General features: G+C 41.0%; 1 protein-coding gene across 1 annotated transcript in view; it reads right to left on the reverse strand.

Annotated features, from left to right (window-relative positions):
- Positions 1 to 1,704: 1,704 nt before the first annotated feature.
- Positions 1,705 to 17,491, reverse strand: part of chchd3a (coiled-coil-helix-coiled-coil-helix domain containing 3a) — a 233,628-nt gene continuing 217,841 nt past the window's right edge. The window contains exons 7-8 of the mRNA XM_078420115.1: positions 9,153 to 9,288; positions 1,705 to 2,085 (exon numbers count right to left, since the gene is read on the reverse strand). Of these exons, the coding sequence (XP_078276241.1) occupies positions 2,062 to 2,085; positions 9,153 to 9,288 (160 nt within the window). The 3' untranslated portion in view covers positions 1,705 to 2,061. The remainder of the gene's footprint in view (positions 2,086 to 9,152; positions 9,289 to 17,491) is intronic.

A 17,491-nucleotide genomic window follows, 5' to 3' on the forward strand; every position in this document is an offset into this window, starting at 1 on the left:
AACTACTCTAAATGCCCATACCTGACTACTCACCCATTATTGAACATCACATAAAAACATAGGAAGTAGGTGCAAGAGTAGGCCATTCAGCCCTTCGAGCCAGCACTGCCATTTAATATGATCATGGCTGATCATCCAGAATCAGTACCCTGTTCCTGCTGAAGAAGGGTCTTGACCCGAAACGTCACCCATTCCTTCTCTCCAGAGATGCTGCATGTCCCACTGAGTTACTCCAGCTTTTTGGCTATCCCTGATCCTGCTTTTCCCCCCAAACCCCAAGAGCTAAATTCAACTCCCTCTTGAAAACATCCAGTGAATTGACCTCCGCTGCCTTCTGTGACAGAGAATTCCAGATTCACAACTCTCTGAATGAAAATGTTTTTCCTCATCTCAGTCCTAAATGGCCTACCCCTTATTCTTAAACTGTGACCTCTGGTTCGGGACTCTCCCAACATGGCGAACATTTTTCCTGCATCTAGCCTGTCCAATCGCTTTATAATTTTACATGTTTCTGATCCTTCATCATCTATGTTATATGTTTCTGATCCTTCACCCCGCTCATCCGTCTAAATTCCAGTGAATATAAGCCCAGTCGGTAATTCTTTTGGATGGATGCAGCATCCACTGATGCTGATTAATACTAAACTGAAGTTCTATTTAATATTTCAGCCATCATCTATTGTTTCCTGTGTTATTGTCCTATTCCCATCATGTCCTTTTTTATTAATGTTTCTGAACTATTTCACTATTTTGTTTGATGTACATTGATAAACAACATAAATAGATTAACAAGCGAGAGGTTTCTCTTTGTTTCTCCAATTGTTTTTATTAAACCTCTCTCCTGTGCTCTCCACTGCCATCTATGTACTTAATATTTGGCTTTTTTTCCTTACTTTCAATTGTCCCTTGTATTTATTCATCCTCAAAGTTCCCTTTGTGTTTAGTTTGCTCTTTTTGCGGAACACATTTTTCCAGGACGTATTAAAACTAAGTTGACATCAGTCCAAAGAACAATAGGTTGGCAGCACCTGGCCTTCACCCTCCGTTTGAACTCACTGTGGGGTGAATATCTGAGGAAAAGAGAAACTAAATGAGTGTTTCCAGCCAATGCACCTCTAAAGAGTCATTCATACTCCAAATACAGAGTTACTGGAAAATATCTTTCTTTCACACTTTGCGGTTTGAATCTGAGACAGGGCCCGAATTAGCAATGTGGCTAAATGAAGAGAGATTCCCCTGAAGGAGACATTGCTCTCCCACTTCACTTTGGGGGTCAGACCATAAATCCAAGTTACAATCACAAATTTAGTCCTCAATATTAAGTTGAAAGAAATTTGGATGGATGTGAACCCCACGTGAAACCATCAGAAGATAATCATTAGGCCACAGGGGATAACCTGGGTCGGGGCCAGTTGGCTACCTCTTATAATGTGACACAAGTCCAGACACCAAACTCAGTGAACCGTATTCTGGATTAGAACACTGATTTCAAAGAGTTTGTCCCGTCTCAGGTTGTAATGAGCTTATCTCAGTGCAGCTCAAAAATCAAAATGTGCAAGCAATGTCTGGAATACTGTCCAGCAAAGGGGGTTTAAAAAATAAAAAACACTGAACTGTATTGTGTAATGCATACATTCAAAATAACAAGACATTTTGTACATCGAAAGCTCAGACAGAACCAAGTAGTTGAGGCCAAGTCAGCTGCATTTTGAAAGACAGATTTAATCACATCATTGTTAGAATTTTTCAAAGGCCTCATGTTAAACAAAACAAAAATATTCCATATAATGTCATAGGACAGAACAATTACAGAAAAGCTGAACACATTTTGGTAGGACTAGAAGCCTGACAGGTTGTTAAGACATTCACAACCATGCCAAACACATCCCCACCAATTAAATGAGGGTGCTTGCTGTGGCTGTTGCTGTGGTGACAATGGCCCTTTGTTTCCTCTTTCCGATAATGTCCTGATGCTTTTGTCGCGTTTCTTTGATTACTTCTGAAAGGTGATCTGTCATCCAAGTAGATGATGAGGGCTTTTTGATGAGACAGGAGACCATTTTAACCTCCTTTGCCCAGAAGGCTCTAATGCAAGAAAAGAAACAAGACATATATATTTATTGTTTAAAAAAAATGAAGGTAAGGGCGACCAAGGTCAATTAAATGATCTTCTAGAAATGCACCCGTGTGGTATATCTACCAGTTTCCATATTCCCATTAAGGTAATAGATTCTAATAAACACAATATATTCACCTAATAAACATTTTACTGTTCTCATTTAGCTAATTGGCAATGTGCACAGTTCAAGATCAGCATTTATTATCCAACCCTAATTGCCCCTGGAATTGCAAGGCCATTTCGGAATAATCGCAGCAGGCCATAGCAGATTTTCTTCTATCCAAGGACATTTGGGAATTTTGATTGAATTTTTTTAAAAGACAATCTAGTAGTTTCATGGTCACCAGTACTGATGCTAGCCTTTTCTTTAATTGTTTAAACAAATTTAACTAGGTGTCTCTAGGTCAGTAGTTCATTTCATTGAATACCAGTCAGGTCACAACTCCTGTCCTCCTGGCACAAGAGAAAAATCCACTCCCTCTCCACATTAGATTTGAAGTACAACTTTAGGATATAAATGGAATAGGGTGCAAAATAAATTTGTATGGCCCAAGGATAAAGATGTTGTTTTAAAGGGATGACAGGTGTTGGGCTGACAGGCCCCAACCTTGATGATCTTTGATTAATCTCAGCAGAAGCAGTGGCTAGAAGGAAAAGTGAGAGACCGAAATGTACACAATGCAACTGTTAGTTATGCAGCACTGTCAGCTATTGTTTGCCTGCTATTCTCCTGCATCTTGAATGTTTTTTTTAATTGCAGATGGATGGTTTAATCTTAACAGGTCTACAAAATCTGTAGTTTTGATGGGCTGAATGGTCTCACATTTCATATTCTTTTCTTCTCTTTAACTTCACATTGGAATTGGAATATTTTGCAAAGTACCACAAAGTAAAATGTGCAGGAAATAAAAGAAAAACTTTGGCAAGTCTTTCATCATCCAGAAACCAATTTACACCACACTTCCAAAACCTTGTAATGGTACCTAGACATTAAAAAAAAAAATTGCACTTCACACATTGAGAACAGATAGTCATTGGAAGGTGTAGGTGTCTAGATGTGCCTCGTCTGTTGTTCTAAAAATAATAAAAAGATTGAATAATAAAAAGATTGAACAAAATATTGTGTAACATTAAGTTCCAATTTTTGGAACCCAACTTCACGAATGATATTCAGGGGTACAATGGTATTATAGTGGTTAAGTTAGTACACCAATAATCTAGAGGCTTAGACTGAGAATCAAGAGTTCAAAACCCTGCACAACAACCGTCACTCTTAAAATCAAGTTAATAACTAATTTTAAAAAATGTAGTAACTGCTAATAATGCACGATTACATGGATTGCTGTAAAAACCATTCTGATTCACAAAGGTACTTCAGGGATGGCTATCTGTCTTCATCACCTGCTCTGATGTATATGCAACTCTAGATGCACTCTGCTCATGGGCAACAAGAAATAGGCAATAATTGATGGCCTTGTCAAAGAAACAACAATAAAACAATACATTAAAAATTGCTGATGGAAAGTGATTACATAGGGTAAGAGTGGATATATGGAGATGAAAAGGTTAAAGCATGATCTGATTAAGATATTTAAATAAAGACATTGAGTTACAAAGAAGTCTCTCTATTTTAGGAATTCTGATAATTGTAAATCAAGATAAGGCTGCTCAAATCTCAGAATAGCACATGTGCCACAAGATGTTTAAAAGATAAGCAAGTAATTGAGAAAGGGAACTTTCATTTGTACAATGCCTTTCTTTTAACCTCATGATTCCAAAAGTGCTTCAAGCCAATGAATTACTCTTGATGCTGTCACTACTACATTGCAGGCTATTGGCACGGCCTGTAATGGTCCCAAAGCAGGAAATGAAAGACTGAATGATGTGTTATTCTGATTTTTAGTAGTGTTGGTTTGAAGGTGCAATGCTGAATAGGGCACATGGAGAATTTCCTTTCCCAACCTGAGTAATGTCATGATCAGCCAGAAGAGACGTCAGCCTAACATCTTATCTGAAATAAAGGTATAACAGGATAGAGAAAAAAAACTAGGAATTGAGATAAGATGGGGAAAAATGAAACAGCCTTGATATCTCAAATAGTTTAATCTAAGAGTTGATTCTGTCTCTAAAATTTCTTTACAGCAGAGTTTGTTAACTTTATTGCTTTACAGCTCTATAAGAACATTTGCTCCCATGTACGTGACTTGGACCAATGCATCTTAGCAACGCAGCCTATTTTGAATAACGTTAAATTTACTGTTAGGACTGCGGTACAAACTGGAACATTTCCCTAATATTATGAAGGCACAGATTTTATTTTCAGTTCCAGTCAATGAGGCCATTCATTCCTCTTCCTCTTATGCACTGACAAAGGTTCCCGACCTAAAATGTTGTCTGACCATGTCCTCCACAGATGCTGCCTGATCCACTGAGTTCCTCCCACAAACAATTTGGTTTCTATTTACTTCTTATGTGCTTCCTTGACATTGACGATGTCATGTTTCTACTCTGGTTTTGTGATTTCTGAGGTGGCTAAACCGGCAAAGTCATCCACAGATGGGGGTTTGTGAGTATCATACTCCATCCGCTGCTTAGGCAGGGTTTCTGTGAGCTTCTGGTGAATGGCCTTGAGGTTCTCTAACCATCCTGAATGTCCCTTCTTCACTTGAGCAATTGAGTCATGGGCCAGAGGTTCCCGGGAGTCGGTGTGGATGTTGCATTTCCTCAAAGAAGGTTTGATCACATGCTTGAATCTTCTCCTCCGTCTGCCTGATTCCTCCGAAAAGTAGAGTTTGGAATAGTGTGTCTTTTTGTGTGTTTAGCATGCAAACAATGTGGCCAACCCAATGTAAATGACTGAGAATAACTAAGACCTCGTTGCTGGGAATGTTGCTCAGGTAAAGAATACAGACGCCCCACCACTGGCCATATCTTCCCATCCCCTCCCCTCTCTGCATTCCGCAGAGACCGTTCCCTCCGCAACTCCCTGGTCCACTCGTCCCTTCCTACCCAAACTAGAAAAAAAACTAGGAATTGAGATAAGATGGGGAAAAATGAAACAGCCTTGATATCTCAAATAGTTTAATCTAAGAGTTGATTCTGTCTCTAAAATTTCTTTACAGCAGAGTTTGTTAACTTTATTGCTTTACAGCTCTATAAGAACATTTGCTCCCATGCACGTGACTTGGACCAATGCATCTTAGCAACGCAGCCTATTTTGAATAACGTTAAATTTACTGTTAGGACTGCGGTACAAACTGGAACATTTCCCTAATATTATGAAGGCACAGATTTTATTTCCTAACCCCGGGCACTTTCCCTTGCAACCGCACGAGATGCAACACCTGTCCCTTTACCTCCCCCCTCAACTCCATCAAAGGACCCAAACATTCTTTCCAGGTGAGACAGAGGTTCACCTGCACCTCCTCCAACCTCATCTATTGCATCCGCTGCTCTAGATGTCAACTCATCTATATCGGCGAAACCAAGCGCAGGCTCGGCGATCGCTTCGCTGAACACCTGCGCTCGGTCCGCATTAACGCCACTGATCTCCCGGTGGCCCAGCACTTCAACTCCCCCTCCCATTCCCAGTCTGACCTCTCTGTCATGGGCCTCCTCCAGTGCCATAGTGAGGCCCGCCGGAAATTGGAGGAGCAGCACCTCATATTTCGCCTGGGCAGTTTGCGGCCCGGTGGTATGAACGTTGACTTCTCCATCTTCAGATAGCTCCTCTGTCCCTCCCTTCCCCTCCTCCTTCCCAGATCTCCCTCTATCTTCCTGTCTCCACCTATATCCTTCCTTTGTCCCACCCCCGACATCAGTCTGAAGAAGGGTCTCGACCCGAAACGTCACCCATTCCTTCTCTCCCGAGATGCTGCCTGACCTGCTGAGTTACTCCAGCATTTTGTGAATAAATCGATTTGTACCAGCATCTGCAGTTATTTTCTTATACAGACGTTGGTTTGCTTGTCCTTTCAGCTATCTTTAAGGATTGGTGGTATTTTTGTGGTGCATTGGCTGGCATGTTTACTGCAGGTATCTTGGCCTGTGAAGCATCTTGGTGGACAGGGATCACTGCTGTCCAGAAGACTGCGTGTTTTGTGCCAGGCTTGAGGTCTTGATTTTCAAATATCCTTTTTGTCCATGACCAAAGGCTATGCTCGTGCATTGAAGGTTGTAGTGAATGCTCGTTACAATTACAATGGCATGGAGACTTCCTGCGCACTTTTGCATTGAAACATGAGATTAAAACATGAAACATGAGATTAATTAGAAATGAGTAAACCCTTCATGGTCCGTGTATCGTTTGTTCCATTAAGTCATAAATCGTGCACAGCTGAAATAAAAATAATGTAAGGAAATTTGTTTTTGTACGGACAAGTATTTGTACACGTTTTGTGTGTGGTTCGTGCACAAATCTTACAGGTATCTCTGTCTTCTAATATGCTTCTCAGAGCTGGACTACATTCAGCAAATACCTCAAAGCACTGGAAAAACCCCACGATGCTGTCTCTGTAAGACTTCCAAACTTCCTGGAGGATAAATGTATCTGCATCACTGTCTTTTTGAGACCACCACTCCCAATACTGTGGGCTCAAGTTAGATGCTGTGGGCAGGCCCCTCATTTACATAAAGTGCTGGATTAACTCAGCAGGTCAGGCAGCAGCTCTGGAGAACATGGACAGGTGATGTTTCAGGTCGAGAAACTTCTTCAGACTGAGTTATATGTACTGAGAAACCAATAAATGGTGAGCCCATAAAAGAGTGCTGGATGAACTCAGCAGGTCAGGCAGCATCTGTGAAGGCAATGGACAGATGATGTTTCATGTTGGGAAATGTCATCTATCCATTTTCTCCAGAGATGCTGCCTGACCCTCTGAGTTACTCCAGCACTTTTGTGTCTTGTGTATAAACCAGCATCCTCATGTCTCCCATAATTTAAACATCTCACACTAGACGCCTGAAACAGATGCTCTCTTCAACATTCTGTCATGGAAAGAGAAAGAGAAAAAGTTTTCACGAAGAGAGTTAGATTTAGCTCTTGGGGCTAAAGAAATCAAGGGATATGAGGAAAAAGCAGGGACGGGGACTGATTTTAGATGATCAGCCATGATCATATTGAATGGCGGTGTTGGATCAAAGGGCCAAATAGCCTACTATTGCATCTATTTGTCTATGTTTCTATCTAAGCACGTGTTCACGGAGTCCTTGAAGAAATGCAACTGCATTAAACACCGACTCCTGGGAACCTCTGGCCCATGACTACTCAGCATGGAGAAGGAGCATTCTGGAATCTCGAGGGCATGCGTTGATGGCCTGTGTAAGCAGTGGACCACCTCACCGACTCTACACCTGCTTGCCCCATCTGCGGCAAAGTGCGCAGTACCCACACTGAATTCAAAGCCATCACAGAACCTACCCAAACCAGAGTGAAAGTGTCATCCTCAGTCCAGAGGGATGTCTGAGAAGTGAAGTTGTTAAATAGAAGGAGATATATTTCAACCAGGTGCTCTTGCCGAGATGTGTAAGAAGGAACTGCAGATGCTGGTTCAAACCGAAGGTAGACACAAAAACCTGGAGTAACTCAGCGGGACAGGCAGCATCTCTGGAGAGAAGGAATAGGTGACGTTTCAAGTCGAGACCCTTCTTCAGTCTGAGCCTTCAAATATCTTTAAATATTTAACAACACATTTGGTTTTGTTCCCTTTTGCCTTTGAAAAATATTGAACACTCGACCAGGAAAGATAAACACATCATTGAATAATAAAGGATCGACGTCCTTCACAGATGCAGATCAATGTGCCATATATTTCCTGAGCATTCTGTTTTTGTTTAAGTAATGATCACTTTGTTTCTCCACAGTAATTACACCATAACACATTCAGTAACTTGGGTCGCTATCAGTTGTGTGCCCTTTTCACCGACATCATTACATCTCCAGGATATTTAGTGCAGCTGCCTAATAACATCACGAGACTTTCAATAGTTGCAGCATAACAGATGAAAATTAGTTTAATACAGTAAATGAATCCCTTTGTTCCGCGAACATTCATAGAGAGCATTGCTCTATAATTACTTGATGGAATTGCTGCCTTGCATTTCACTGAGGTATTTATAAAACATACTGGCACCAGAACAGAGAGCTGCTACCAGAAGAGAAAAAAAGTTTTATTTATTCATTCAAAGAATGTAAATGTCATTGGCAGGGCTAACACTTATTGTCCATCACCAATTGCCCAGACACTAAGTGGTTGTGCGGTATCATTTCAATGTCAAGAATGCAAGGCAGAGTGGATAATGATGATAAATAGGAGGATGGATTATGAAAATCCAATAGCTTCACAATCACCATTACTAATTCTATCTTTTTAGCCCAAATATATTTAATTCCCAGCTCCTGTGACCTGGATCAAATTGCAACACTTTGTCACCCTAAGTTGCTGCTTGATTTAGAAAACTTTGGATAGGCTGTATCTCCTGTAGAACATAATAGTTGGTACACACCAGCTGGGCTGTATGGTCTGTATCTGTGCTGCAAATTCTGAGTGGAAGCACACCCATAATATAAGTACTGATTCTGGCACAGACAGTCTCCTGGTGCGCTATCCCAGTAGCGAATATTCACAATGAATGGAATGAGTAAGTCCGAGGTATTTATTCACAAACTGCTGGAGTAACTCAGCTGGTCAGGCAGCATCTCAGGAGAGAAGGAATGGGTGACGTTCCGGGTCGAGACCCTTCTTCAGACTGATGCTCCTATATATGAGTAAGTCCAGTCATCTCAGATCTTATCTTATCTATCAGGGCACTGATCCATCCGGAAAAGTCTAGCTTAAAATAATAACATTTTTGGATGGAGCTTGAATAAAAAATATTGTTGAGAAACTCAAAGGGTTGATTACATAAAGTTAAAAGTTATTAAAAAGAACAACCAGTTCACCATAGTCTATGCTGTACGTCCACGGCCCACCCAAAGCATGTCTTGCTACTGCATGCCTGTCTCCAGTTCCGTGGCTGGCATTACCGTGCTCACCTGTTTGGCATAGTTGATGCAGTGAGCATACTGCTTGGCCAAGGCAGAGCAGCTGAGAGTCTGGTTTGGGTTCTGTTGGTAGCAGCGGAGGACATCCCCCTGGAGCTCGGCACAGATGGGTCGAGACTTGTACCTCCTGCGGGAGAAAAATGAGATCAAGAGAAATTGGATTAGAATGTACAAGGGGATCAGCACAAGCGATACAATATTAGATTGTACTGAGGTAGCTAACACCTTGTACAAGGAGATGTGACATTCCTTAACCGGACCTGATACAAGTGCAAGTGCAGTACAAACATACCCAAGACTACACTTGGATAATATTTTAGTAGAACTGGCGCCATTTACACGCTATTCCTCTTGACATCATGTTCTGTCGTGCTCATACCAACCTGAAATATTGCATAGAGGCAGGTCACAAGGATACAAACCAACACTCATTAATTTGTCTCCTGTCTAGTTCTCAACTATAATCACCTCTTGATAACAACTGCATACGAAGTATCAGATCTACGTTAGTTGATCTGATCCATGGTGAAGTTGGGATGACCGTTAGGTTAAGGTAGTTCTTGCAAGTGGAATCGAGAAACAGTGAGAACAACAGTGCTAATGCCAGGATAGAGGGAGAGTGAGAATTTCAGTGAAATTGTCAGTCGATCAATACGCCAGTCAATCACACACAAACTTTACATATTGATGTAAATCTGCCAGCCAACAGCGTCATGTCCAGAAGAAGCTTCCCAAGAATAACTGGAGACAGCCTTGCTAGTGATCCCCAGATACCAAAAAAATTACTTTTAAAAAACGTCACCAAGAAATTTAAAGGTCTGAGACAAAGTGTTAAACTTTCACTCGCTATATTAGGAGTTCATCTGTACCCACACTTCCTCTGCAGATCAATTAATCTGCAAAACAAAAAGAGAAGCTAAGGAGCAAACTACTATTTTTGTAACCAATCTCAGATATGCTTAACTTTCAGTATAAACAACGAACAAAAGATCTAATTTTCATTTACAGTTGGAGTTGGCTGCAGATCAGAAATGGGTGTTAGACCAAGCAAGGCTAATTATATCAGCACAAAGCCAATCTCCTGCTCTGCAGCTCTGGGGGGAAAAAGTATTTGGAAATATTAACCTAGGGAGAGAAGACAGCTCTCCTATTCTTCATCATTTTCTAGTTATTGCCATTAAGCTGTTATTTCAGCACAAATGTGAATTTAGAATCCCAATATAAATGGGGTATCAGGCACAAGTCGCCCAAATTCCCAGTGTGACTCTTAATGATAAATAGTTCCATCTGTTTGTCCACATGTGGAAACCAATTCAATCCAGCAATCAGAACAATCATTTAGAAACACCAGAAATGGAATATGTTCAACTCGAGACGGATGTGGGCTACATGCATGCATGACTCACTTATAGTTATCAGCTGTTTTCCAATGCTCAGAAATAACAAGGCAATAAACAAGCAGACCCTGACAATCGGTACTCATGCTAATAAACTGCTGCTGGAAATAATATTTAGAAAAATAATATTTTAAAGACTTTACCCCCCAAAATATCACAGAATCAGAATCTATCATGATCCGATTTCACTTCAATTCAATGTATTTATGTGTTTTAAATGTAGTTCTTTTTTCTGGTTGAGGCCCATTGCCAGAAGTTACTTAAAAAAATATTGTTATTACACGCACACATTAGACAGATGCGTCAGGTCACAAAAAAGATGGTGGATTCTCTGCCTGGAAGGTTATATTTTGCCAGAAGATAATCAGTATTTTAGTGGTCATTATGAATAATTAATTTTCTTAAAGTCAAGGTGATTCACGGAATTTCAATTCTACAAGTTCAAAGTGACACAGTAATGCCGTTAACAAAGCTCTGCATCATGATGCCAATGCCGCTGGGTGGAGTTTGCATGTTCTCACCGTGACTACGTGGGTTTCCTCCGGGTGCTCCGATTTCATCCCACATCCTATAGATGTGCGGGTTTGTAGGTTAATTGGCCTCTGCAAATTGCCTCTGGTGTGCAGGGAGTGGGTGTGAAACTGGGATAACTTGGAACTGGTGTGAATGGGTGATCAATGGTTGCCATGGATCAAAGGGCCAGTTTAAACTTTACAGTGTAATCGGTGTAAACCTTTCAGTGATGGTAATTAGTTCAAGACCTGGAATCCCTGAGCAAATAATCCACAGGCCGGTGTTCAAATTCTATTGTAGCATCTGTGGGATTTAAATTCAAATACAAATAATAATCTGGAATTAGGAACACCAATAATAACTATGAACAAAGACCACAAAAACTATCAGTATCTGAAGGGTGTCACGGTGGTGCAGCGGTAGAGCTGCTGCCTTACAGCGCTTACAGTGCCCAGGGACCTGGGTTCGATCCTGACTACGGGTGCTTGTCTGTATGTCGTTTGTACGTTTTCCTCATGACCTGCGTGGGTTTTCTCCAAGGACTTTAGTTTTCTCCCACACTCCAAAGCCGTACAGGTTTGTACGTTAATTGGCTTGGTATAAATGTAAAAAATTGTCCCTCGGGTAGGATAGTGTTAACGTGCGGAGATCGTTGGTCGGTACGGAATCGGTGGGCCGAATGACCTATTTCTGCACTGCATCTTTAAACTAAATTAAACTAAAAATCACGTAAGAAAATATCTTACTAATGTTTACTGGAAAGCTGTTATCCTTACCGACTCTGGTCTATATGTGATTCCTGGCCTAGAGCAATGTGGTTGGCTATTAAATGCCCTCAGAGAAGGCCTATCTTACCACCTATCTCACCACCTTCCACAAGGGCAATGAGGTATGCACAATAAATGCTGCCCTATCTAAGAGCTCCCAGATCCCCCAAAAAAATGGGATATAAAATCTCTTTGGCTACAAATGAAAGAAATCTTCGAAAGAAACATCTGGATAACATCTCTCAAGAGATCAGCAAGGTGCAGAAGCTAATGTGATTCTAAAATAATGCAGAAGCTGCAACCCGATGCTGGAAATTATTTGTCGGTCTTGTACATCGTACAACAATGATGACAGACAGTAATGGTGGTACTGTTTCAGTTGTACTGAGGATGATATCGATGACAATAGTATTTAAATTCAACCAAAATTTCAGATTCCCATTTTATCACCAAAAAACACTTGCAACACCTGTTCATTCAGGTCTTGCATTCCCATTATCCCTGGACCCAAGCATTCTTTTTAGGTCAAGCAGCGATCTAGATGTACTTTTTCCAGCCTAGTGTACTCCTATCGGTGTTCACAATGTGGCCTCCTCTAAGTTGGAGAAGGCAAATGCAGATTGGGTGATTGTTTTGTGACGCATCTGTATTCAGTCGTCGGGGCAACACTGAGTTCCCCATTGCATGCTACTTTAGTTCTCCATCCCACTCCCATTCTGACCTATCTATTGGTCTGTGGCCTTCGGTTCTACTACAATGAGACCCAATGTAAACATGAGGAACAGCTCCTCATCTTCTATCAAGGCACATTGGAGCCTTCTGGACTCAGTACTGCATCTTACAACTTCAGATAACGTCCATATCAGATGTCCATCTCAGCTTGTTTGCATTTTGTCCCCTGGGGGAGGGAGGGGGGTGAAGAACACGCTCTGCCCGATATGTTGCTAAGTCTTCCTGCTCTGCACTTTGCAATTCCTACAGGCTTTTATCTATGCTCTCTGACCTTGTGAGCAACATATCCCAAGGTCATCCGTTTTTTTCCCACTATCAGGGACACCTCCCAACCTCCACCCCCTCGTCCTCCCCTCCCACCCCAGGCCCCTGCTGCAGCATAACATGGTTCTTTTGGCTCCTTCACATTTTGACAAAAGGTCTTTGACCTGAAACATCACCTTCCCTTCGCTTCCCACAGAAGTGGCCTAACCTGCTGTATATTTCCATCATTTTCTGTTGTTATATTAGAGCGGGAAACTTTGCCTTTGATGATTCAAATGCTAATCGTACCTGCAGAACTGCCATCAGGAACGGAATCAGTTACTAAACAAGGTACTTTCCATGTATTTTCACCAAGGAGGAGGACACGTAAGATAGTGAGATCAGTGTGGAGAATACTAATTTGCAAGGGCAGTTTGAGAGTAAGGAGGAGGAGGTGTTGAGGCTCTTGAACAGCATTAAGGTGGATAATTCCCCAGGACCTGATGAGATCTATTCCAAGTTATTGAGGGAGGCAAGAGAGGAGATTGCCGGAGCCTTGACGAAGATCTTTGTGTCTTCTCTAGTCACAGTGAGGTCCTGGAGGACTGGAGAGTAGTTAATGTTCTTCTTTTTTTAAGAAGGGAACTAGAGAGAATCCAGGAAATTATAGGCTGGTGAGCCTCACGTTAGTGGTAGGAAAGTTATTGGAGAGGATTCTTTGGCATTAGATTAATTCCCATTATAGGATTCTGGGTGGGCTGTATTTGGAGTATTGCATGCAGTTCTGATCACCTGCTGCTAGGGGTGGTGGTTAAGGCGGATATGATAGTTGCATTTAAGAGACTTTTGGACAGGATTTTGGATATGCATGGCAATGGACGGATATGAATTAGGTGCAGGCAGATAACATTTGGTCTTGGCATCATGTATGATTGTGACATTGTCATTGTGAGCCAAAAGGCCTGTTCATGTGCTGAATTGTTCTGTTATATTTTAATTAAATATCACTCTGACATTCAACTTCCTACATAGTTAAAATGAGGCCCGATGCAAACTTGAGGAACCACACCACGTCTTCTAACCTTCTAAGGCAGGTTACAGCTACTAGACTTGAAATCAAATTCTCCAATTTTACGTCACCCACAATTTCTTTCCTTCCATATCAGAACTCGCCACTACTGCTTAATATCACGTGTGGGAAGGAACAGCAGATGCTGGTTTAAACTGTAGACACAAAATGCTGGAGTAACTCAGCGGGACAGGCAGTTTCTCTGGAGAGAAGGAATAGTTGACGTTTTGGGGCGAGACCGGTCTGAGTGAAGAAGGGTCTCGACACAAAATGTCACCCATTCCTTCTCTCCAGAAATGCTGCCTGTCCCGCTGAGTTAATCCAACATTTTGTGTCTAGCTTCTGCTTAATATCATTTTGGGTTAATATGTTTTCTACTAATTTGATCTAATCTGCTGGGCAGGCCCCAGAGCCTCACTAATAACAATACATAAAACAGACAAAGAAATGTAATGTAATATAATTCAGCTCATTTGTTCTCATCCTATCAAAGATAGTCCCTCTGTTCTATCTATCCCTCCTTCACTTTCTCTGTTTCTAAAAGCTAGCTTGTTTTTTCCCTTCCCCAGTTCCCACAAAATATTACCTGTTGCAATTTCCGCAGATGCTGCCTGCTCTGGCATTTTCTGTTTTTATTTAAGAATCTGCCTTCAAAATATTCAGAGACTCTGCTTCTACCTGACTTGGACAAAAAGTTCCACGTTGACTATTACTGAAATGGTTGACTCCTTACTTTCAAACAGTGGCCTCCAGTTCTAAATCCTCCCAGAGGAGTAAATGTTCTTTCACATCCATCCTGTCAAAAGACCTTTGCATGTTTCAATCAAGTTAACATTCATTCTTCTGAACCTCAGCTCATTTTAAACCTAGCCCGTCCAACTTCTCCTCAAATCAACCTGGCAGATTCCAGATATTAGTCTTGTAAACCTTTTCTGAACTGCCTGTAATACATTTACATGCTTCCTCAGATTAAGGGTCAAAACGATACACTGTGCTCCAGATGTGGTCTCACCATTGCTCGATATAACTGAAGCAGAAACTCTCTCCTTTTGTAGCCAATTCCCCGAGCAATAAACAAGACCATTCTGTTAGTTTTCCTAATTATTTGCTATAACTGCACATCAGCCTTTTGAGAATTATGCTCTGAGATATGCAGAACCCTCTGCACCTCAGATCTCTGTAGTCTGTGCCATTTAGATAATACACTGCTTTTATTTTTCTTGCCAAAATGAAGAGTTCACATTTTCCTGCATAATGCTCAATTTGCCAGATGTGGTCTCATCAATGTCCTATATAACTGAAGCATAACCTCTCTCCCTGTCCATTTAAACCTTCGCAACTGGCCAGATGTTTGCCAACTCACTTACCCCTTTCTTCATCTTTTGTTTAAGCTTCCTTTCGGTCGCTTCGCAACTCACTTTTCTTCTTACCTTTGCATCAGACGCAAATTTATCCAGATCATTTTTAATAAGTTGTAAAAAGTCGAGACTCGACATTTAATCCTTTTGGCACATCACTTATTACATCTTACAAGTAAGAAAAGACCCATTTATACGCTCCCTCTGTTTCCTGTTAGCCAGTCAATCTTCTATCAGTGCCAATGTTACCTCCTACACCATGAGCTGCTTTTATTTCTCTCAATAACCTTTGATGCAACACCTTATCAAATGCCTTGCTGAAATCTAAGTAAAGTAACTGAAACTTCTGTTGGGAGTCTGCAGTGAAGTTGAACTTCAAATAATGCTTTATATTATTCTACATTGTTCAGTTCCTTTGATTGTTATCTAGTTCTTTGTGAAGGCTTGTCTTTTTTATTCGGCAGGCACGAGCAGCAGCTGTTCGTTGCTAATTGCCAATGCCAATTCATTCCTTTCAAACAAATGGCATACAAGAGGTTTAAACTAAATGACTCCAGGATGGCGTTTTCTATGTATTCAGGCTTGCAGTATATTTCTCCCAGATTCGCAGCCAACAGTGTTCTACAGCTGCACTGTATGAAGAGAGTACGCCACTGAATCTTTTGGCACTGATTAAATATTCCTGCAAAATTAAAAGCTTATTGTAACGGGACATTAAACAGAACTTAGTCCCGCAAAAAGCAGCTTCCAGAAAACAGGAATCAGTAAATGAGTCACACAGTTCCTCTGGGCATAATTTAGCCACTTATACTGAGAGTCCATAACCACTTTCCACCTGCAACTCCAAACCATTCTTCAGTGAATAGCTCAGCAAAGTGCTCATTCTACACATCCTTCCAACGAACTCTTTTATTATTTAGAAGAACTCCACCAGGAGTGCAAGGAGGTATTGATCCCATCCACTTATCATACCAGTCATGGTTCACAGATCTACCTGCAGGAATACTCAATAGGGTATTTCTGGTAAGACGACTGGTTCAATATTGAAACTAATGTTTTGGCTGTATTTTGCAAATGCAATGGTTATGTTCCGTTTTGCTGCATAAATATTTTGTTTGCATTATTTATTACATGATAGCGGATCAAACCTGATTGCGTACATAACACATTATGTATGATCGGAAAGAAGCAATTTTACTTTAGCATCAAGTCATAATGGAAATAATTAGAGTACAAAAAAAAACATGGGATCTGGATTACTTCAGCTGTGCTCACACATTGACAAGTTCTGGGATTTGAGGTTAAGTTACTTTTATTCATATGAGATGCAGATAAATTCACAACAAATTAGATTTTAACAAAAGGTAATAAGAATGAGAATGGTGTAGCTCAGATCAAACTGTCAATCACTGAGATTAATTCTTTCATTTCAAACCAATTAAATAATTCTTCAAATGTTGCATAGAGATGGAAGACTCTAATTGATGTATTGGGGGAATGTAACAAGGCTGTAATTTAATTGGGAGATACAAAATGGCGATAGTTGATTACACCATCATCTGAATCCAGAGATTGAATTGCAGCTCTCATGCTGAACAATGGTCATTTGTGATATTTAAAAAAAACTAAAGTGGATTTCTATCTTCGGACATTTGTGTTTGAACAACAAAATCAGCTGCTTCTGAACATTATCCTGTAATGTTTGCTGGGAAGTCAATGTGTAGCTGATTGGTGAAGATAAGCCTCACTTGGGTAGTTTGCCTGTAGTTTGTACCCAAGCTCGGACATGAGTGTGGGTGAAATACTGAAGAGAAGCACAAGGTAGAAGCTTGCTTGAGTAGCAACGGTACTTTCTACTCCTGCAACTCTGTGCTGCCAGAATTAGTGACTGTTACACATCGATTTTCCCGCTGGAATGCAGCTCATCCACAGGACAAATGTGAAACTGTTCAACCTACGTTGCCTCCTCTCCACAACAAAGATCGCCCCAAATTCAGTCACTGAGCTGCAGTCTACAGACAATGCTGCACACGTGCATGTTGGAAGACCAACCTTCAAATCATCACCCCCTTATTCATTGAGACAAACTAACCTGATCCACAGAACAACATGTACCTCCAGCAATAAAGGTTCCCATATTTCAGGAGTCACCTCTAAATGAAAGCATGCTTCAATGATTAAATTCACCATCGTTTCCATGCTTTTGGAAGGAAATAAGGTGTTTATGAATCAGATTTCAAACATGTCGGGA

The sequence above is a fragment of the Rhinoraja longicauda genome, chromosome 23 (assembly GCF_053455715.1).
Source record: "Rhinoraja longicauda isolate Sanriku21f chromosome 23, sRhiLon1.1, whole genome shotgun sequence".
Lineage (NCBI taxonomy): Eukaryota > Metazoa > Chordata > Chondrichthyes > Rajiformes > Arhynchobatidae > Rhinoraja > Rhinoraja longicauda.